Source organism: Trichosurus vulpecula, chromosome 6, assembly GCF_011100635.1.
Source record: "Trichosurus vulpecula isolate mTriVul1 chromosome 6, mTriVul1.pri, whole genome shotgun sequence".
Taxonomy (NCBI): domain Eukaryota; kingdom Metazoa; phylum Chordata; class Mammalia; order Diprotodontia; family Phalangeridae; genus Trichosurus; species Trichosurus vulpecula.
Window position 1 is genome coordinate 283,990,397 of NC_050578.1, and position 22,695 is coordinate 284,013,091.

At 56.2% G+C, this 22,695-nt stretch overlaps 1 protein-coding gene across 4 annotated transcripts in view; it reads left to right on the plus strand.

Annotated features, from left to right (window-relative positions):
- The window catches only part of CHID1 (chitinase domain containing 1), a 76,502-nt gene extending 60,086 nt beyond the window's left edge, over window positions 1–16,416 (plus strand). For 2 of the 4 annotated variants that reach the window (XM_036764760.1, XM_036764761.1), the window contains exons 11-13: window positions 13,708–13,788; window positions 15,259–15,301; window positions 16,169–16,416. In XM_036764760.1, the coding sequence (XP_036620655.1) occupies window positions 13,708–13,788; window positions 15,259–15,301; window positions 16,169–16,267 (223 nt within the window). In that variant the 3' untranslated portion in view covers window positions 16,268–16,416. Of the gene's footprint in view, window positions 1–13,707; window positions 13,789–15,258; window positions 15,306–16,168 lie in introns of all 4 variants that reach the window. The other 2 variants (XM_036764763.1, XM_036764762.1) reach the window with 2 other exon arrangements.
- The last annotated feature ends 6,279 nt before the right edge of the window (window positions 16,417–22,695 follow it).

Genomic DNA, 22,695 nt, shown 5'->3' on the forward strand with positions numbered 1-22,695 from the left:
CTCCCTGCTGGGAAAGGCTTGAATATGGGCTGCCCTAGGCCTTCCTTCCCACCCAGGCTCCCCCACCTCCTTGGTAAGATCCTGTTTTGCCCCGTGCCAGGAGAGGTTACAGCAGCCCTTGTGATCCAACAGACTCTAGTGTGAGTTTGAACTGCTGTGGCTCCCCATGCTCTTTGGGAGCAGTATCTACATGCTCCCGAGGGGGCGTGCCACGGGCCAGAGGAAGGGGCAGATGGAAACGCTGTGGGCACGTCCTTGGCCAGCAGGCAGCTCTTGCCTGGGCAGGACCCCCACGTCATTGCTCTGACACCCACTGTGGGCCTCAGGTGCCAATAGGTAACACTCTAGCACTGTTTCAGAAATGAATTCTCCCTTGTGATGACTGAACATGGGATACCTCACGGAGGCTGTTTCCTTCCATCTGGGCCTTCACTTACGCTGGAGCAGCCAGACCACCTTATGGGGAGCTCTCAGCTCCTGCTACTCCTCCCCCAGCTGCTCCCTGCAATGACCCGAGCCCACTGTAGGAATGAGAGCGAACTCTGGTGCACCTGACACCGCCTTGCTCTCCGGAGCCCACCTCACTGCCATGTTCCCTGGCCTGGCTTCGACTCGGCCAGAGCTAGAGTTTAAACTTGTCCTCGTTTGGCAGCTTTCGAGCCTGCCATGTGGGGCTAGACCGTTAGCTAGGTCACCCAGCCCAGCTTAGCTGCTGTACCCCTTGCCCTAAGAACCATAAACTGGCTCATTGCACGCTCCATTGTGGCGGAGGGGTTCTAGAGCGGCCTGAATCCCTGCTGCCTGGCATATTTCCTGGTCCACAGACCAGGAAGGCCCAGAGGCAACTGGTGCAAGATCGGGGAGAACAGGGTGGTCATGTAGCCCAATCTGTACCTGGAGGAGGACTCCTTTCTCTCCCCACCCAACAAGGGGTCACTCTGTTTCCTCACGTTTTCCAGGGGAGCAACCCATTGGCCAAAGGGGCCAGGCTTCCCCAAGTACTCCCAGAAGGGCAGCCAAGCCAGCCCAGCTGAAGCAACAGGGTATCGTGCAGGAGAGACAGGAGGTGACACATGACAGGAAGGTCAGGTCAGCGCCACCAGCTCCCCTCAGCCCCTCCCCGGTCCCTTGGAACATCGGTGCATCCAAGACCCCAACCCGGCCTCCCCACTGGCCTCATTGTGGCCCACCTCCTCAGCGTCTCTAGCATTAACCACTGCCAGTAACAGCAGGTGCTACAGCCTGGCCCCTTCGGCAGCCTCAGGACTGAAGATGCCATGAGGAAAGCCTTGCCCCCACAGTCCTCAGCCCCCTCCAGTGGTTTAACATCAGGAGCAGACAGGGTCCAGTCAGCAGAAGTGATGCCACGTCTGTCACATCCCTGTCTGCCTGGCTGCCGCTCTGGGCATTATTCCCCTCGTTTGGGAGTCCCTGGGGATCCAGGGCTGGCTCTCTTTTTCCCTGTGTGTCCCCAGTGCCCTCACACAGTGAGCATTTCATCCATGAAGACCTCAGCAAAGGCCCCCAGCCCCGAAGGCAGCTTCTCCTGCTCTGGGGCAGCTTTCAGTGACTGCACCATCTGGTGCTGGGTGCTGGGGCCCAGCGGAACATATTGGATCCTCCTTTCACGAAACAGCTCTTTGGAAGCATGAAGACAGCCTTGGGGTCCCCCTGCCTCTCGTTTTCTCTTCAAGCCAAACTTCTCTAGTCCCTTTGACCACACCTCCCCTAGCTTGGCCTCAAGGCCCTCCTTCTCCCGGCTGCCCCTCCCTGGATGCATCCAGCTCCCTGGGGCAGGCCCTTTGTTTCCAGTATCTGCCTTTGGCTGGCCAACGGATGCCAGATCTGCCAGGCAGATCTGTCTAAGCTGAGGTGACCTTGGGCTGCACTAAGGGAGGCAGGTGACCAGGACCAAGGAGGCCATGGTCCCTCTATCCTCCGCCCTGGTCAGATGCCATCTGGAGGCATCTGTTTAGCTCTGGGCACCGGGGCTTAGGAAAGATGTTGATAAACTGGAAAGTGTCCAGAGGAGGGCAGCCAGGATGGATTCAGGGAAGAAAGCAGATGGTCAGCGTGGAGAAGAAAGGCAAGATTGCTGCCTTACATAGGAGAGAGTGGACATGAAGCAGGGAGGGGGAGATATAGTCATAGCATTGAGGCCTGCCCCCTGTGGAATGGGCACCTCAGGAGGCAGCGGGTCCCCCCAAGGGGAGATGTCTGAGCAGCACCAGGTTGGGGACTTGCTGGCTTGGGATGGAATCCAGGGGATTGAAGGCTTGGAGGCCCCTCTGGCTACAGACTCCGGGGTAATCCCCAGACTGGCCTCTGCTTGGACCAGGACAGTGACTGCTGAGGCACGTTGCAATGTAGAGCGTCTGTAAGCTGCGATTCATCTCCAGCACAAAACCGGCAGAGGAGAAATTTCCCAGCACGTACCAGAGACCATTGTGCGTTGTCTGGGGTATGCTTCTCTGAGAAAAACATGACCCTCAGTGTCTTGTGAGAGCTCCACTCAGGCAGAAATGGCCAAAAAGAGAGAAGAGAGTTCTTCCTGTAGTCCAGTGGTGGCCAATTCGAATACCTCAGCATTCCCCCAAGGGGGAGGGGGAGGCTGTCGCCTCCCAGACCAGGGTACCAGGGTACCATCTTCCCCTCTCTCCTCTCTGTCTTTCCTCCTCCTTTTCCCTATCATGTGGTGACCTTGCCATCACCATCTCTGTGTGTCTTTGCACACCATGGCCAGGTCTCTCCATCCAGCCCCAGTCTCTCCTGAGCTCTGCTCTTGTGTCCCCAGAACCTTTTGGACCTTTCAAAGTCAGTGCCGGTCGCCCAGATGCACCCCAGCCTCACGCCACTCCCTGGGTCTGCCTGTGTCTGCTGGTATCTCACTGCCGTTCCCTTTTCTGTGCCTCTGCTGCTTTCCACTTGTCAGGAGGCCTGGGAGGAAGGGGATGCTAGGCTCTTCTACCACTGATGAGCAAAGCAGGCCTTGGGAAGACAGGGCTTCCCCAGCCCCGCCCAGGTTGGGGGCTCCCCACGATGTGCTGCCTGGGGGCACTAACAGCCCCCCCCACTCTGGGACCCACGTCTTACACACACACATACACTCACACACTCTCACACTCACACACGTATACACACATACACTCATATACTCACACTCACACAGACATACACATGTGCTCAGCACCCTCTGGCTGCTCCCTAAACCACCTCTCCCAAGCTGGTTCTCCTAGCCTTCCCAAGGCCCTCCTCCAGCTGCGGCCCAGTCCATCTCCCATCTCCGTGCCTCCCGCCTGAAGTGCTTGGGGCCAAAGAGAATGAACATTTGTTAAGCTTCCACTGTGTGCCAAGCACCTGCTGAATGCTTTATGCAGATGATCCCATCTGACCCAAATCCAGGCTGGGGAAGGCGCAGTGACTTAAGAAGTGTCTGAGGCTGGATTTGAACCTCAGGTCTTCCTGAGACCCTGCCCAGCATTCTGAAGTAACAAAGACGCTGGGTATCCTGTTGGCCACACTCACGGTCCTGGTGTCCTCTTTACCCTAGCACTGCCCCTGACACACAGTAGGCACTTCAGCCCCAGCGGATGTGAAGCCGCATGAGGACAGGGGCTGCTTCCCTTTCGTCTTTGGATGCCCAGGCCTGGCTGGAGGGAGGAACAGCCAGAGGTGACACCCGGCTCCTCACCCCTGGCCAGGACTTCGAAGAGAAAAGCTTCTTTTCCTGAAGTGCGAACTCCAGTGAGAAAAATTCAGCTGCCTAGGGGATGGCACTCTCTCGCTGTCCTGGCCCCTGTTCAGGAGCCTGGCCTCCATACCCCGGTCTCCACAGCCTTCCCTCCACACCAGGGCTGCCTGGAAAGTCTCCACTTTGGCCCAGGAGCCTCCGGCACAATGGCGGTGCGGCCTGGGGAACGTGGAAGGAGAGGGGGCTGGGGGCCCTTGTCTCTGGGCAGCCAACAGACTGCTGCTCCCTGGCCGGCTCTGGGTGTATGGGGGGGGGGGGGCGCGGCGAGAACAGCTCAACCTTCCTCCCCCTCCCCATCTCCCGAAAGGATTTTGTTCATTATATTAAATAACAGCCCAGCCGAAGCCTCTGGGTAGAGAGAGTGGGCTGCCGGGGAGCCCTGGCAGGGTCAGGAAACGGGGTCTGCTGAGCCAGCAGCTTTGGAGAAGAGCCCATGTCCAGAGGAAAAGCAGCGGGAGGCAGAGAGTGCTGGGCCTGCCTAGGTCCCCGGGACTGGCTCTGTGGGCATACCTGGTCAGGGTATGTGGCAGCCAGTCTGGTGCAGTGGAGATGGCCCAGTGATGAGAATGACAATAACCATGCCAATGATGTCCTGGCGATTGGGTGCCAGGGACCGTGCTAAGCACCATCATCACCTTGGGGGGCAAGGGCTAGTGTGGTCCCCATTTGTACGGAGGAGGAAACTGAGGCAAACAGGCTAAAGGGACTTGCCCAGGGTCACCAGCTAGAAAGTTTCTGAGGCTATATTTGAACTCATGCCTTCCTGACTCCGGGCTCAGGGGCCAGGCAGAGGCCCAGGCCCCACAGGGGCTTTGTGATCCTCCTCAGACTTAAGTACTCACTCAGCATCTGCGCCCCCGGGAGGGCAGGGATTGTTTTTGCTTAGATCTGCGGGTCTGCCCCTGGGGGGAAAGGGGATGTACTTTGAAGGTGGTAGCCTCCTACTCCTCCTCCCCTCTTCCTCCTCCTCCCCTCCTCCTCCTCCTCTTCCTCCTCTTCCTCCCCTCCTCTCCTCTTCCTCCTTCTCCTTCTCCTCTGGGCTCCCAGATATTTGGATCCATTCTCTGCCTGGTGGTGAGGAGGAGGAATCCCAGCATCCACACACCCCCATCCTGGCAGGAATGCTGGACCGATCCACCTCCCTGTCCTGTCTGGGCCGCCCTCTCATCTTCCAGAGTTACCCTTGTCAACAGTAACCACAAGTGGGGTGGAATCCCTTCACCCCTGTCCCTGCTTGGGTCTGGATCAGCATCTCCTGACACACCTATCTGCTACATGAGTCAGGGGCCGTGGGGGCAGAAGAGAGACTGGAGGACAGGCTGGGCAGACTCGACAGCCTGCGGGCACCATGGAACCAACATACTATTTGGTGAGGTGACTGGTGAGGAGAGAGGAGGAGGGGTCAGCCGAGCACTCCTCCCTGCCTGCCACCATTGGCCTGGGTGCAGGCAGGCCAGAGTACCCTGCTCCATGAGGCGATGGGCCAGACCCGAGAGTCCCCATGTCCAGCAGCAATCTCTCAGAGGAAGGCCCAAAGGAATACCAGGACGGCCTTTGTAAAGCAGCTCATCTTAGCTAATGGAGGCTTTTACTGTCAGAGCAGGACACTGCTAGAGTGAGTCTGGGCTAAAGTGAGCTTTATTCAGCCTCCCTAATGCGCTATTGACTTTTCTGTGGCCATTATAAAGCAAGAGAGTCCTTGGAACACAGAGAGAATTGATCTTTGCTGCGAGAAAAACCCACAGGGTGGGCACTCACTTATTTCTTGTGAAAGTATTAATAAAACTGTGGGGAGGAAGGCCTGCCTTGGCATGCCCACCCACCTGGGGAAGGCAGCCAGGCCAGGCCCCAGAAAGATGGTGGATCCTGAAGAAGACTGGGCCGGCTCTGTTGTCGTTCAGTCGTTTCAATCGGGTCCGACCCATGCAGGGTTTTCTTGGCAAAGACACTGGCACACTTTGACGTTTCTTTCTCTAGCTCGTTTTACAGGTGAGGAAACAGAGGCCCATGGTGAAGTGCCTTGCCCAGGGTATAATCCCCTAATTATTCTTGGTTCAGGTTCCAGTCCTGGGAAGGCAATCCCAGGAAGGAAGGGGGAGCCCATTCTGCCTGGCCCCGAGGGCCAGAGGGTGGGGGTGGGGGACAAACTACAGCCCCCTCGCCAGCCCGGCCAAAAGGGCCCCAGCAGCCCATTTTTGTAGGGTGGGTCACTGAGTCAGGAATGGTTTCACTGTGTATAAAGATGTCAAAGCCACTCTTGGGAAAGTTCCCCAGTTTCTCCTGACCCTCCTCGCTTCTGCGCCATTCACACTTTCTCCCGGTAGCTGAGTCATCTCCTCATATCTGCACCTTCTCACACGGCTGCACTTTCTCCCAACTTTCACATCTTGGGATCCTCGGTTTTCTCCAAGCCTCAGCTCCAGCAGCACGTTCTTCAGGAGGCGAGTGCTGAGCCAACCCCAGGTTCCCTTCTCCGGGTGAGGGGGCAGGGGTCGGATCGTCTAGGCTTTCTCTTTGTGGGCCCAGCGCCTGGCTCTGAGAACACACCTCCTGACTGCTTACTAATTGCTGAATTATTTGATTTTCCTCATGCCCGTGAGGGCCAAAGAAGGGAGCTGGCATTGGGACTCCAGCTGATGCCCAGGAAAAGGTGCCCACCTCAGGCCTTGGAATTCAGTTTGACAAGTAACGACTTGGCAGGTGGGGACAGCTAGGGGGCACCACAGTGCACAGAGTGCTGGGCCTAGAGTTAGGAAGACCTGATTTCAAATGTGACCTCAGACACTTACTAGTTGTGTGACCCTGGGCAAGTCACTTCATTGTTTGCCCTAGTTTCCTCCTCTGTAAAATGAACTAGAGAAGAAGGTAGCAAGCCACCCCAGTGTCTTTGCCAGGAAAACCCCAAACAGGGTCACGATGAGTCGGACAAGACCGAACAACAAGAATTTGCCCAAGGTTTGGGATTAGGCTCATACGCTTCTCTCGGGGAGCTTGTACAGGAAGATTTGAGGAGGGAAGATCCCTTTCCTCTGGGGGAGGGGAAGGAGTTTCTGAGCTGGGCCTTGAAGGAGGGATTTGGAAGGATGGGGTGGGGGTAGGGGGCAGCCCTTCCAGGACGGAGGCAATGGTCCAGAGTCACCAGCGAGATTCCTGTACCCCGGCTGAGACGGAGACTGGGGAAGGCAGTGAGATCGAAGTCTTTGTCAGCTGCGGGTTGGCCAAGAAACTAGTGAGGGAGCTGATCCGGGTGAAACCCTGAGCTGGGGCAGAGGGAGCTGGGCTCCTGTGGCCTCCCCTGCTGCTTGGGTGGGGCCAGCCTGGGAGCTCCACCAGGCATGTTCCAAGAAGGTTGTCCTTGTTATGGAGGGACTTGTAAGGCTGTAATAAATGAAAACCAAAGGTGGAGAGCAGACCCTGCTAGCTTTGGGGAGCCCCAGAAAAGGCAAGTCTCTGAATTCTCAGGGCAGCTCCTTAGGCCTTTTTATCAGGCCACTCTGGGGATGTCTTCTCGGGTCCGAATCTGTAGATAGGAAATGGAATTCTGTACCTGTCTTTGAGACAGCCCCTCATGCCAGGGCTTAGCCTAGGAGCCTCTGCTGTCCAGGTGATGAGGAAGGGTGTCTAGGCTGAGTTCTGAGTATGAGGCCCAGGCCTGGGGATATTGGGGAGAGAAGAGGTCGAGTGAAGTCAAGGGTGACACTAAGACCTGTCTGGCTGGAACATGGAGGCCCTGCAGCCTGCTGGGAGATGAGGAATAAATCTGGAGTCAGGAGGCAGCTGTCTCTCAATGCCAGCATGAGGTAACAGGAAACCCCTGAAGTTTCTGGGGCAGGGAGTGCCGGGGTCAAACCTGCGCCTCAGAATGATGATTTTTGCGGAAAGCCCACTGAGGAAGCGTTAAGGACCATTAGGGAAGTGGTGATGTGGGCTTCTGCCATGGAGAGAAGGGGGGGGGCAGGTATCCAAAGGGCGTTGTGGAAGGAGGACCCCATGAGGGGGAGGGATGTGGCCTTGGGAGAACTAGGGACATGTGGAGGAGAGGAGGGCTTAGGTGTTGGAGAGGGGATAATGGGTCCCTTTTTGGATGTGTTGAGTTTGAGATTCGGGGGCTTCCAGGTAGAGATGCCTGGTGGTGAGATATGGACTGAAGATCCAAGGAGATCATAGATCTGGGAGTCACCTCTGCAGAGATAATAATTGGACCCCTGGGAGCTGATCGAACCCCAAGAAAGAAGAGCAGCGCCCTGGGGGCCACCAGTTAAAACCTGGATGAGGGTCCGTGCCTACTCAGCCCAAGAAGGATGAGCTCCAGGAAATCTGCAGAGGAGACTGAGAAGGGAGTAGGTGAAAGGTGGGGGGCCTGGCCTCTGCCCACTGCTGCCCCCCATCTCAACCCCCAGCCCCGGCTGTGGGGGTCCTTTGTCTCCGAGGACTGTGGCCAGCTGGCTTCCTTCCAGGAGGGGCAGCTCCCGGGCACCCAGAGAGGCCATCTCAGGCAGGTCCCCAGCTGGCACTGGGGGCTGTTGGTCCATCCCAGGGAGCAGGACGCCACTTCCTGAGGACTCAGAAACCCTCTGATGTGTCTGCACCTTAGATAAATCAGCAGCAGGCTCCTTAGCCCAAGAAATCCGAGGGAACGTGTAAGTCCTGGGAGTTATTAGCACTGATCACATATGGCATAATTACATTAAAATATATTTGGAAGGCAGGGTGACTTAAGCAGCCAATTAGTCAAGTTCAGAGGGGGTGAGCGGTAAATCACGCTGTGTTTGCTGCTGCTAATGGAGGCTGCCATCTCCGCGCCTATCAGCCCAGCTGTGAGGGAACACGTTCATTTTTCATGGGCCAGGCTTTCAAAGGAACATTTGTGTATCTGATAACTTTCTTTCCTCTGCTGCATGGCACAGGGCCTGCTCCATTGGCGCCAGCCTGGCCTAGCAGAACCCAGACCTACCCTCAGGCCTTCCTCCTGAGACATCTGCTTTGGACTTGGCTATTGGTCAGCAAGCATTTATTAAGTGCCTGCTGTGCGCCAGGTGCTGGGAATGCGGAGAAAGGCAAAAGCCAAAGCCTGCCCTCCAGGATCTCCCAGTCTAAAGGAAGGTCATCTGGAAGGAGGAGGTGGGGAGACATCAGGAAAGGCCTCCTGCTGGGGGGCGGGGAGGGCCAAGCACACTCCTCCCTGCCCAAGACCAGCAGGACCCAGTGGGAGGCAGAAGGAAGCTTCTTCCTGGTGCCAGCTGAGTCCCTGCTTCCTCTGCCAGTCTGCCCTTGAGAAGGGCAGGGGCAGGGAGGAGTCTGAGGTGCCCATTGGGAGCCCACAATGGCAACGTTCATGCTTAGGGGAGCCCCCACAAAGCCCTTTTCTTCCCTGACATGCCTTCTTACCCCAACCTTCCCTCTGCCCTGGACTCCTCAGGAGCGACCTACTGTGTGCAAAGCACCAGGTAGGTGCTGGCATCCAGACAGAAGTGGGGCGGTTCCTGCTCCCCACAATCTTCCAGTCTGAGGGAGAGAGAGACCACAGGGAAGGTTGCAGCTGCCAGTCCACTGGGAAGGTCCCCAGGGTCCTGGGGCAGCCACTGTAAAGGGGATGGTGACCTCTCCGTTCATTTCTACCACTGAACTGTTTGGCAGGGCCAAGACTCGCACCACTTCCTCAGGCCGCTGGGTTTCCAGCCTGGCTGGCTGCCCTGGGGCCTCCACATTTAGGGTTAGGGTTAGGGGCCAGGAAGTCCTCAGGACTGACCTAGGACTTCCTTTGTCTTCCTCTTCTCCTGCCTCCCCCAGTTGTGGTCCTGTGAGCTTTCCCACATTCTTTGAGGTCCTCACAGTCGCCATTTCAGGGCAAGCCTGTTCCACAGTGGGGACGACCCTTTCCCCAAGTGTGGGTGTGCATGCTTCCTTTTTGTTTGGGCTGCTGTGTTTGACCTTCTCGAGGTATCTGTCCAGTAGTCAGCTCCCAAGAAAAGGGTAGAAATGACTTGGTGACTTCTCCCAGAATCCCGCAGAAATTCTTCCAAGTGTGTGTGATGAGCACCATTGTGTATCGTCTAATGTTAGAGTTGTCATGATCCAGCTCCGAGGTGAACTCACTTGGGCTAGATGGTCCCAGTGGCCCTGGGTGCTCCACTTGACGGGCCTCAGGCGTCCACTTCACCCAACACTGCCCGCTCAGCTCCTCCCTCAGGCCCATTTGGGGGATATACATCCCTGCTTGAACTTCAGCTTCAAGCTAGGAGAGAGCTCCTGGGGGAAGACCTTGGGCTGCCAATGATGTATTGGGGAGGTGCTCTTGTAAATTCCCAGACCCAGGACTTTGCTTTAGCCCGAGGCCAGATAATGCTGTGGAGCAATGTTCCTTCTGTCTTTTGTCAGGCTGCTAGGTGGCCCTTCCCAGCTGCAGGACCCCAGGCCAGTCACTGAACCTGGGCCTGCCTCAGTTTCTTCAGCTGTAAAATAGGGCTCACACTGCCACCTCCTTCCCAGGCTGTTGTGAGGAGCTGCATTTGGCTCTGTTGATGGGCACAGGCAGAAACCTCCGAGTCAGGTGAATTTTGCTCATTATTACTGATCCGGAACATGTTTTTCCTATGGTTATTGAGAGCTTGCCTTCTTTGGAGTCTTGACTACATCTCTAGGCTTAGATCTGAACAAAAAAGAGACTTTGCTGTGGATAAAAGTAAACTCTTTATTCTGACTCCCAAGCCCACTGCTGGTTGCGTCAGTCTGTCAGCAAGCATTCGAGGAGCCTCGCCTAGTGCCAGGCAGACCCACCCGAGCTGCCCAGCTAATGCCTCTCGGTGCCCCCAAGGCTTCAGAGCTTCCACCTCCCAAGCCCTGGCTTGGCTGTGCAGAAACCATCCCTGCTGTTTCATTAGAACAAACATTTATGAATTGCCTACTGTGTGCAGACCCTGTGCTCAGGGCTGGAGAGAGATCTGATTGGCCACCTGCTTTGGGCAAGCTCCCAGTCCAACACACCCAGCAACAGCCAGCTGAGCAGAAGAAAGCTAGGGCACAGCTAGAGGCCATTTAAGGCATGGCCCTGGGCAGAAGAGAGGCCTTTAGGAGAAAGGCCTGGATTCCTTGTACCTCAGTGCCCTCCTTGGGACAAACAAGGGGCAGCAAGGGAGGGAGTCCAGAGGTCAGCAGGTAGTAGAATTGGGGGTGGGGGAGCCGAGGATTCCAGAGGTTCCCCCCAACAATCCTCAGGGAGCCAACATCTCTTCCCCTATCTAAGGCCCCACCAGCTTGGGATAGCGCTCAGTCCTCTTGCAAGCGGGAAGGAGATTGATGGCGCCTTTGCTCACTTCTGACTGTTTTATTAGCCACGAGCCAAGGGAAGATTCATTCCAGGAACTTCCAGGGCTTCAGTGACCGGGAGGCCAGGCTGGGGTTCATGTTTCATTCATGTCTGCTTGTGCCCCTCTGCCTGTCGCTGCTGCTGCTGCAGGCGGTTCCATGTTGGGGGCAGCTGAGTCGAGATCTCCATTTAAATGGCCTTGGAAACTTAGACTTGGAAAGTGGCTGGGGCTTCTTCCTCCTCAGCTCCAGTAGGGGAAAGGAGATTGGTGGTAGGGAAGGGCCAGGGCTGGCTTCCACATTCCCCTAAAGGGGTTGTGTTGCCTTTGCCTCTGCCCCTCCCCCACCACTTCTAGAACAGCTTAGCAAGGGGTAGGAGGCCCGCTGATGAGGTCCCTGGGTCATCCCCCTCCAGGCACCTCAGAGGGAGGGAGGCAGTGGCAGAGACTCCAGTGCACACACATCCCCCTCCTTGCTGACTTCCCTGCCTTTCAGCCCCCTTTATCTTTGGTTTGTCAGCACATATTTGTTTGCATGTTGTCTCTGTGGAGAAGGAGACTTATTATTAGATTGTCTAAAATTAACTTTTTGTGACTAGAGATTGAACCTAGAATGTTATCCTGACCTCAGGAACTCTAGGAATGCCAGAGATGGCTACCAGGAATTTGGAGTTCCCTCAGATCCTGGAACTACCCAGAATGTTTTGGGTTACCACACCCAGGTCTCAAGTCAGTCTACAGCTTGTGTTTTGGCTTCCACCCAAATTTTATTGAATGTTTACATTTACTGATACGCATTTCAATGGGGGCAAGACTGCTCAACTGCGTAAAACTTTCAGGCAGTCTTGTCAGAATCCTATATAATGTAAACTTTCTAGAACCTGGATGAGAGGGAGTCACTTCCTCTCTGGCTCTATCTCCTCTACCAATGGATTTCTTTCTAAAACAATTTCAGATTTTCCAGTCAGAGGCAAGGAAATCCTGTTCTTTCCCTCCCCCTCTCGAGATTAGGCTCCCCAAGGTTAGGTCCATATGTGCTCAGTCTCTGCCTTTTCTGCACCTGGACCAGCAGAGGCAGCCTGGGAGGGAGGGAGAAGGGCCACAAGAGTCCTTCCCAAGGTCCCTCCTCAATGGTGATATCAGGGACCAGCTTGGCTGTCTTTGGCTGGATACAAAAACAGGTTGGGTCACTGCTGGTCAGGCCAGCCAGAGGCTCTGGGGGAGTGGAGGCGGGGTGGTTCACTTTTTCGGAGGGTGGCACCCTCAATGTGCCCTGCTCCCCAGCCCAGGTGAGCCCCCTCTGTTCCCTGTTGTCAGGGGACACACACTGGCGTCAGGGTCCAGAAAGCAGCTCTGTCCCCTCCAGCCTTTCCCTTTCTCCTGAGGGATCAGTCTGATGTCTTTCTTTGAAAGTCATTTAGGATGGAGGTCCTATTGGAAGGTGGTCTTCAATGATTTTGGGGATAGAAGGGGGCAGGTTGGTGCAGTCACAGTGCTCCCATCTGAGTCCTGCTCCCAGCAGGTGGACTGGGGGAGGGGTGCCTAAGGCAACAGAAAGGGGTCTCAGGAGCTGGGGTCCCTCCCCAAGTTGTTCTAAGCCCCAGAATGCTGATGGATGGAGACTTCAAGTGTGTGTGTGTGTGTGTGTGCGCGGTCCAGCCTCCCTCAGGCCTGTGGGAGTGTGCACAGGCCCCCTTCCCCACTGTCCCCCTGTCCTCTTGCATGTTTTGAGGCACAGGGCCCTGGGTTCCTCTAGGCTCAGTGGCAAGGGGACCTGGGCTAGGGAGTGTTTCAACAATCCGGCTAGCAGCTTCTGTGGGGGTATAAGATCCACCCACAGCCAGCACCCAGAAAGCTGCCGGCACGCCCGGAAAGCACAGGTTCTTTTGATCTGCTTAACCAAGGAAAGCAAGGTGAAGGGGTTGACAAACTTACTTTAATCCAGCATACGGACCGCATTCAGTTAGTTCAGGGAAACATACAGACAGCATTCAGTTAGTTCAGAGGAAAAAACCAGCACCCTGAACTTCAGAACAAAATACAAACAAATTACAAACATCAACAGACAGACCCAATACAATTCATAGTTACCAACATCTAGGTTCAGCCCGGGAGCTCAGAACAAGGGCTGGCCCAGAGTCACACTCGCCACCACTGCTGCTCCAACAGAAAAGGGATCTTCAAGCTTTCTTCTCTCTTCTTATAGAGCTTTTGACATCATCAAGCGTTGTCTGACTGACCAGAGCCCAGGCTCTGGCAATTGGTTCTTGAGTTGGCCCCTCCTCCCAGGACCCTGGGAGGCTCACATCCACATAGATTAGGTCAACACCCAATAGGGCATGGCTCTGGAGTCAACACCTCCCCCTAGCCAGCCCCATCCTGGGCCCACCCCAGTCACCAATCCGACCACCCACATAGGTTCCACACCTAATAGTGCTCTGGGCCTGGGGCCCAGCACCCAGCAAGGCTCAATGAAATACGTCGCTCAAAGAAAACAAAGGCCATTTTGCTTGCCAACACAGGGAGGTGGTTTCTTGTCTCAGCCTGAGGCTTGTCGGCTTGGCCTCTGCCTTGGTCAGCCACCCCCAACCCTGGTCCAGCTCCCAGCCGGCCATGCCTGATGCTCTTCTGGGGCTTTTCTGGTTTCCTCAGGTATATCCGGGTCCTCAAAGATCACAAGCCAAAGATGGTCTGGCACCAGGAGTTTGCAGAGCATTACTTTGAGTACAAGAGGTGAGTACTGAGCCTGAGGGTGGGCAGAGGCCCCGAGGGGTGGACAGGAGGTGGGGTTGTGGATGGGGGCAGGGGAGGGGCCTGACCTGACTTTGCCCTTGAAAGGTTTGTCTTCCTTTCACCTACCCCACCCTGCGGGGGGGGGGGGGGGGGGCTGGGAGGGGCCTCAGAGGCCACTAGCCTGTGGCCATCTGACATTCCCAGCCCAGAGTCATCCAGCCAGGGAAGGGGCCCCCACTACCTGCCCAGGCAGTCTGGGCCTCTCTGGGATCCTTTGTCCCTTTGTGGGCACCAGCCCCTGGGTACCCACCTAAGTCTTCCCTTCTCCAGGAGAAGCATCCTGCTCCTCCCCTGGTCCCTGTATCTGCCCTACACTCACTTCCAGCTCATCTGTGTCCTTCCTTAAATGTGGGGCTCAGCTGAAGCCAGTCCTCTAGTTGGGGGTGCAGTTAAGGCAGAGCACCCATGGCACACTCACCAAAGGAGAGATGGCACCATGCCACTGCACAGGGAGGGACAGCGCCACCCAAGGGGGGGACAGCACCATGCAGGGGGGTACGGCGCCACCCAAGGGGGGGACAGCACCATGCAGGGAGGGACGGCACCACCCAAGGGGGGACAGCACCATGCAGGGAGGGATGGCACCACCCAAGGGGGGATGGCGCCACCCAAGGGGGGGACAGCACCATGCAGGGAGGGATGGCACCACCCAAAGGGGGGATGGCACCAGATGGGGGTGGGGGACAGTGCAACACAGGGAGGGATGGGGGTAGGGGGAGGACAGCACCACGTGGGGTGTGGGTGGGGGGTGGCTGACACCCCCAAGGACCGAGTCAGAACCCAGATGGTCTGGACAGGCCAAAGCCTGGGGATGTATCTCATAAGGTAAAAATAGGAGCCAGTGAGAAGGCCGTCCATGGGTTCCAAAAAGCAACTTCTTGTAGGCAGGTGGGCGAGCCCAGTGGGCATCCCTGGAGCAGCCACTGCATGAAGGAAGCAGGCCCAGGGCAGCCCTCAGTCACCGTTCTCCCATGGCAGCCTCCCAATCCATGGCTTCTTAAAGCATTTACCCTGAGCAGTTTGGATGGAAGCAGGGACTAGAATGCTGGGCCACAGGGCTTCCTCTGCATTCCCTCCTCCTCAAACAGTCACAGACCTACCTTCACATTTATAGGGTCTCACCATCCCCTACCCTGGCCCTGATGGTGAGTCCAAGGACTGCCCCTTGATAAATATGCTCTGGCTTGAATGGATAAGCTGCAGAAGCACCAGAGGAGGGGGAGGGGCTTAGAGATCCTGCCCTATGAGACCTGAGGGAAGGAGGGATGGGAAGGGTCTGTGGAGTCACATCCCACCTCCAGGCCCTGGGCCAGGCACTTCAAGGTCAGTGGGCCATCAGGGCTGAGCTTGGGCTGGGCAAAGCAACTGATGAGAAATCCCACTCACCCCACCCTGCCTTGTGTCTTTCAGAAGCAAGAGCAAAAAGCATTTCATCTTCTTCCCAACCCTAAAGGCAGGTTTGTTTGTGTATCTCTGGGAGGGCCACAGAGGGTTGGGGGTGAGCCCTCAGGAGGAAGGTCTTGGTGATGCCTGGGAGGGGCTGGCAGAGCCTCTTCCCTTAGAGCTGGGGAGAAGGGCAGGGTCTGCATTGGGAGGTGGATGGTGACCCTGAGGCTCACTGATTCGGGGTCTCCCAGGACCAGTATACCTTTCCACCCCTCTGTCCCAGAACAAGAGAGATAGGGCTGAAATGAGACTGGGCCCCAGCCATGCCCCCCTCCCCCCAAAAAGCCCCAGGAGGTGGGTTCCAGGCTTTGCTTGATAGAACTATAGCATAATTCTGCAACATGTGCCAAGCATGCTGGAATCTTGGTGGGGAGGGGTGCAAAAGTAACCCACCAGCAGCAGCCTTGGCTGGGACTGGTCAGGAGGGACAGAGGTCCTGCTGGGTTGGTGAGGTGTGGTCTGGGTTTTGCATGACCTTGCCCAGGGGCACTGGGCTTCTCCCTGGCTGCTGCAGGCCCACTGACCCAGGCTGTGAACACTTGGGGTCCCAGAGCCATAGCAGATGATATGGGCCTCCAGGTGGGATACAGGAGTGGGCCTGCTTGTTGGTTCGGGTGACTCTTTTAGGGGGAGGTGTATCTCAGGGTGACTTCAGACTAGCAGCACTGTACCTTCTCTGACTCCTGTAAGATTGGCCCTCTATCTTTGGGGCTTTGGGAGCCTGCCCCTCCCCCTCCGCAGTGTGTTGGCTTCCAAACAGGTGTGCCAAGGGGAGGGTGGAGGCTCAGGGCAGGCCTGGGCCCCCGCAGATGGTGTTTGCAAGGAGCAGCTTAGGCAGAGATGCCAGGGGTGACTGGGCCGCCTCCTCTCTCAGTCCATTCAGCTGCGGCTGGACCTCGCCAAGGAACTGGGCACTGGAATTGCCATCTGGGAGCTGGGACAAGGCCTGGACTATTTCTATGACCTTCTCTGAGGCCGAGAGCTGAGCGCCTGAACCCTTCCCCCTCAAACTGAGCCAGGTTGTTTTTTGTTTTGTTTTGTTTTTGAAGAATTCAGACTTTTGTATATCGTTAAGAGTGACAGGAACATCTCTGTGGAATACACGTGTCTGGTTCTTTCCTGTCCAGAGTGGGCTCTGGTGTCTCCCTGGGGGCTGGGGTGGGGGGGTGGGGGGAGAGGAAGGCCTGGCAGCCCAGAGCCCGGGGTCCCGTGGGAATGAGCCTGATGGTAGCTGCTCTGGTAAGTGCTCATTAAAACGACGGGCTTTTAAAGGAAGCTGGCTGCTTAGAAATGCCCCTGGGAATGCCCGTTCCAGGCTGACCAGACAGCTTGGAAATTCCTGGTTAACCGTTGGCTTTCCAGCTGCCTGCCTGGGCTCCCAAAGGCAAGCCGGGATCCCCAGTGTGATGGCCCCGGAGCCCGCCTGAGGATTTCCCAAGAGCCTAGGAAAGAGGGGAAGGCCAGGGGGAGCCCATGGTCTCCTCTGGGGCACCCCTGAGCCGGTCGGTTGGGTTTCTGCTCACCCACAAGACCCACTCTGGTCACCTGCATGAGGGTGGGGGCCCTGCCGGAACGAGAGCCTCGGCCGTCAGCACCACGGCCAGCTCTGTGACCTGCCCAAGGTGTCCCGGGGCTGGGCTGGGGCGGGGCAAGCACCGACTGCTGAGTCAGGTGATCCCGGGTGCTCAGGGACCCCGGAGCCTTTTCCGGCGTCTTTGCGCTCTGCCACGGAGTCAGCCGGCCCTAATCCGCCACTGATTAAAGTTCTATTGATTCCGGCTTAGTCCTGGCATCCCTCAGCAAATCGAGCCTCCTGGTACCCAGCAGGGTTCGCTAATCAGGCCCTTTGTTGTCCGTTAGACACAGACCTGCCGCTGGAATCTCTGGTTCAATTAGGCTGAACTTCCTGCTTCAGCCAGGAGCCATTTGAAGCCGGGCTCTTCGCTTAGCGGCCTGGCTCTTAGCCCGGCCCTAGGCCCAGCTCTCGCCTTGGCCTAGCCTCACCCTGCCCTGCCCACGTGACCTGAAGTGTGAGAGAGGAGGGGAAGGGCATTTCCTGGCCCTGCCCTCCCCTCGGGCCTCTTGGGCCCCCTCTCAGCCCGGTCAGATGCAGAGCAGTCCGTATCATTCCCCCACGCCCACCAGCTCCGACCCAGGGGGAATCTGATTGAAGACTCAGCCGGGTATTTCCACAGCACGTTTCGTGAGGGTCGCGACCCTGGCTCCGAGTGGTCGGAGGTTTTGGACCTTGGACAGCTCCACTGCTATCAAGAGCCTGGGGGAAGAGACGCACCTGGGAACCAGAGAACATGCAAACTGGACTTCCCACCTGGAGTTAGGAGGTCGGGGTTCTAATCCTCGCTAAGTCGTTGAGTCAGGGGGTGACTCCTGAGTCGGTCCCTATTCTGGGCCTCATGGGGGAGGGTGGACTCAATGACAGCTCAGGTCCCTGCGTGCATGTGTGAACGAGTGTGCGCTGCTCTGCCCGGGGGTGTTTGGACCGGTGGGAGGGTGGGGCAGGGGAGGTTAGGCTAGCGGGTGGTCAACCACCCCCTCAGGAGGGAGGGGCCGCTGTGGAGTCTGCACTAGGTGTTGGAATTGTCCCACTGGTTCTCTGGAGCATCCGAGGGCTAGGGTCAGGGCAGCTTCACTAGAATCCTTCCTCGGCATCGTCAACGCTTCTTTGAGGGAAGGAGACAGAGCACAGAGGCTGCCGTGTCCCAGTGGCACGCTGCTGGTTTTGCCCCCTACAGAAATACTCTCCAGCCTTGACAGTGATCGATGGCTCCAGGCCTCTCTACGAGGTCTTGGCACTCGGCCCCAAACGCTGCACATCTAAAAATGGGGCTCGATGGCCCAAGCCCAGGAGCTGGTGGCTGCCGGGAGATGTTGCCAGAATGAGGGCCTGCTCACTGGGGATGCACAAGATGAAGCCCCAGGCCCCCCTGAAGACAAAGAGAAAGGAGAGGATGGGAGTCTTTCCCTTAGTCCCGGCCTGAGTACTGGTGGGGCTACTTCAGACTCTCTGCTGAGGGTGAAGCCCTCGGGGCTGACAAGCCTAGGGGCAGTAGTGGCTGCTGGCTGGTCCACTGTCCTGAGGTCAGGCTTGGGACTGGTGGGGGAGGGGAGGTCCATTATTGGGAGGGAGAGCCTGGTGAGCCAGCCTGGTGGGGTGCCTCTCCAGTCTCTGTGAAGCTGCTCCTCGGGTCATGGCAGGCACAGACCCACAGAGTCCCCGGCAAGGAAGGGACCCCTGAGGTGAATGCGTTAGGCCAAGAATCACCTCCACGAATTTGTGGTCCCCGAGGAAGCCCCTTCGTACTGGGATGACTCCTTTTGTCTCCTCGACAGCTGACATTGAGCCCAAGTCTGCCTCTGTTGATCCCCCGTGGCTCAGGGCTCTGCCACTCCCCCTCCCCTCAAAAAAAAAAAAACCCAGCCCTGCTCTTGCTTCTGCTTTGTCCCACTGCGAGGTGTACAGGATGACCCCCACACCTTCCCTAGCCTCATCCCTGTCTCCCAGCTGGGGCAGGGCAGAGGACAAAGGGACTGTCACCTGCCTGGTGTCTAAGGGGGCTCATTGTTCACTGAATCACAGATTTAGAGCCGGAAGCTTCCTTAGAAATCACTGAATCCAGCCCTCTGAATCTGCAGAGGGAAGAGAAAACTTTGAACCCCACCACCTGTGCCCCCTGCTGCTCATCCTGCTGTGACCAATGAGAGCTCACCTCCCTCTGCCTGTCCTGGAGCCACTGCCAGGGGCTTCCCCCCTCCCCTTGTTTCCCTCCACATACTGTCTTCCTCTGCTAGAAAGAATGGCAGCTCCTTGAGGGCAGGGCCTGGCTCCCCACCGCTTAATTAGTCCAGTGCCTGGCACATAGTAAGCGCTTCATTAATGCTTGTTCATTACACTTCTGACTCCAGTTAGAATATTCTTTTGACCACCCCACACTACCTCCCTGTGGACTCCTCTTCCCCGGTAGAGCTTGCCGGCTGCTAAGACCCCCAGCTCTTTGTCACCACCCTACAGCCATGTCATAGGAAGTGGACTTTTTGGAATACCGCTGTAGAAATTTATATTGAAATCGTATCTCATTCGGTTCAGCGCAGCATTCTGGTCCCACAGGATCTTTGTAAAGGATGTTCGGATATTTGTAAAAGGCTTAGCCCGGGCCTAGCATACAATAGGCGCCCTATAAATGTCCAGCTCTCACCTTCCCATCCAGACAGATTTCCTCACTCCCTTCCACATACTTTATGTTCCTAGCAAACTCAGGGCATTGGATACTCCTTGGTTTGGGAGGGTTTTTAAAGAAAAAATTGCACTGATGTTTTTGATCTCGCAGTCATTCTGTATTGTATGCCCCCTTCCCCAGCCTCTCCTAACAAAGAACCAAACCTCCACAGCTGTGGCCCCAGGACCGTGTCTGCCCCAGTGCCCAGCATTTGTCCTCCGATGGCCTCGGGAGCCCTCCACCACCTGCCCCCTCCCACCTTTCCAGGCTTCTCACATTTCCCACACATAAGCCCTCTTTGTCTCTCCCTCCAGACCCTCCATCTCTGGGCTCTGGGCCTTCTCTCTGGCCGTTCTCCACTCTGACTCCTGACCTCCCCAGCTTCCTCCAAGTCCCAACTAATATCAAACCTCCTCCAGGAAGCCTTCCCCAGCCCCTCCTAATTCCAGTGCCTTCCCTGTTAAGAACTGCCCTATTGTGCTGCATGTAGCTTATTTGTACATAGCACATAGTGTCCCCCATTAGATTAGAGCTCCTTGGGGCAGGGGCCGTTCTTTGCCTCTTTTTCTATGCCCAGAGCTTGACTCAGTGCCTGGCATCCAGTGTGCACCAAATAAATGCTTCTCACCTGGCCTTGCCCCTGGAATCTCCCTCCTCCCCTTGTACAAACAAGCTCTTTAAAGGGTTCACTGTTTACTTGGCCATTGATGACTCCTGGCCCACCCTGGTCCCACTCTTCTGTTCCTGCCGGGCTCAGCTTGCTCAGTTTGGCCCTTTCTGTCCTTGACCTCAGTGGGTGTTGGCCTGCCCAGCCAAGGGCCAGAATCAAGGTGGTGATCTGGGCAGGTGGGCACTAGTGGGCTCCAAGGCTTCTCTTCCCCAGCAGATGATGCTTACTCAGCCCTTGCTTTGACCAGACAGTGAGAAGCAAGCCTCTCTCAAAGAAGGCCTAGACTCCACTCCCAGTCCCTTCCCTAGAGGGGTCCCAGGACTAGGATTCTATCTCTGCCCTGGGAAGTTAAAAAAGTGAATCAATAATTCTCTTTTTTATTTTTCCTCTCTGAGCCTCCAGCCTGGATGGATGGATGGATGGATGGATGGATGGATGAATAAATAGATGGATAGATTGATGGGTGGATGGATGGGTGGATGGATGAATAAATAGATGGATAGATCAATGGGTGGATGGATGGATGGAGGGATGGATGGATAGATCGATGGGTGGATGGATGGATGGATGGAGGGATGGATGGATAAATAGATGGATAGATCAATGGGTGGATGGATGGATGGATGGAGGGATGGATGGATAGATCGATGGGTGGATGGATGGATGGATGGAGGGATGGATGGATAAATAGATGGATAGATCAATGGGTGGATGGATGGATGGATGGAGGGATGGATGGATAGATCGATGGGTGGATGGATGGATGGGTGGATGGATGAATAAATAGATGGATAGATCAATGGGTGGATGGATGGATGGATGGAGGGATGGATGGATAGATCGATGGGTGGATGGATGGATGGAGGGATGGATGGATAAATAGATGGATAGATCAATGGGTGGATGGATGGGTGGATGGAGGGATGGATGGATAGATCGATGGGTGGATGGATGGATGAATAAGTAAATACATCATCTTTCAATCTATCTCCCTCTCTTCCCAGGCATAAATTTAGGGGCAGCTCAGTTGCCCCCTCTAGCTGTCATTGACACACATAGATTGGAAATGCAGCAGTTAACTATGTTTATCACAAAAAGCAGCTTAAAAGACAAACAGAAGAGTGAACATTTAAGAAGCAGAGATAAGTGCCCCGTAACCTCTTCCTCTGAAGAGAAGAGGGAAATGGCAGGTTTCTCACTGGTTGGTCTTGGACCCCAGAAGCAGAATCAGGCCAGACCCACCTGAGGCCTCTGGTATCTGGTCCTGGCCCTTCCTTGCCCCTCCCCCTTTGATGTCCAGAGCTTCCCCAGCCTCTTCCTCCTCTCCCTGCATCTTGACGCCGTCCCCTTCCGTAGGCTGGGAGGACAGGTCTGTGCATAATGTCAGCCTGGCTCTGCCAAGCCCCAGGGTTGGGGGTCCACTGGAGACCCTCAAACTGGGAAGAGCCTGTAGTCCAAATGTGTTAAGTGTGTCTTGGTCATCTTTGCCAGCTTGCCTGCATGTGGTAACAGTTCTTCTGTGCTGAACCAATTCCCAGCCCCTCCAGCAACGAATCCCAGTGCCCATCCTCCCACAGCCCTTCAACAACAGGCCTCCTGCTGAACCTCCTGCATTTCTCTGATTATCAGTGGTTTTGACCTTCTTCAGGTGGCCCCTAATGGATTGGTTGGGGGCTTTAACTCTCCCATGTCTTTGGCCTCACTCATTAACTGGCCGCTCCTACCAAACTCCATCCCCCCAACCCCGGCAGTGTTAGGAGCCAGGTGCCAGGAAGGAGCTGTTCTATCCAAGAGCCTTGACGGGTTTGCTTTGGACGCTCTGTGTGGCCCTCTGCCAGGCTGCGTGTTGAACCCTTGTTGGAGCAGCTCAAGGGTCTCCTCAGTCCTAGCTCTTCAGACTCTGGGCTTCCTCTTCGTTTGCTTCCAGGACCTTGGGCTAGGATTTCAGTCTTTTGTCCCTTGTTCCAGCCATTGTTGTTTTACTTGTGACGTCCACACCAGTGGGGCCATGGAGGGATGGCAGGTAGCAGGATATTGAACAGAAATATTCCTAATTCTCCAGGAGGCTGCAGGCAGGCCCTATCCCCAGCCCCACCCCCACCCTGCTCTCTGGGGTGTCCCAGGCTAGGCCATCAACTTGGGGCCAATGTCCTGAAGTCCCCCAGGCATGCCTTTGGGGTAAGGCATGCCCTGCTAAGATGCAGCCACCCCAGAGAGGGGCCCAGGAGGTGTGCATGGGCACACCCAGGATGGGGGTGAATTGAGGCAAGGGGTCTGGAGAGACAGCTAAGGAAGGACAGGCAGCCCTGGGCTGAAAAGGGCAAAGGGAGAAGGGCATTGAGGACAAATGGGAGTCCAGAGTAAGCAAACTTTGGTGCTCTTTGGCAGAGTGGGTGTCTCCCTGGCCCCATTGGTCTGTCTCCTGACAGGCCTGGAGCTCCCTGGGGTCCAGGAAGGATCCCCAGAGATTGGAAAGGATGCAAAGGACACAACGTG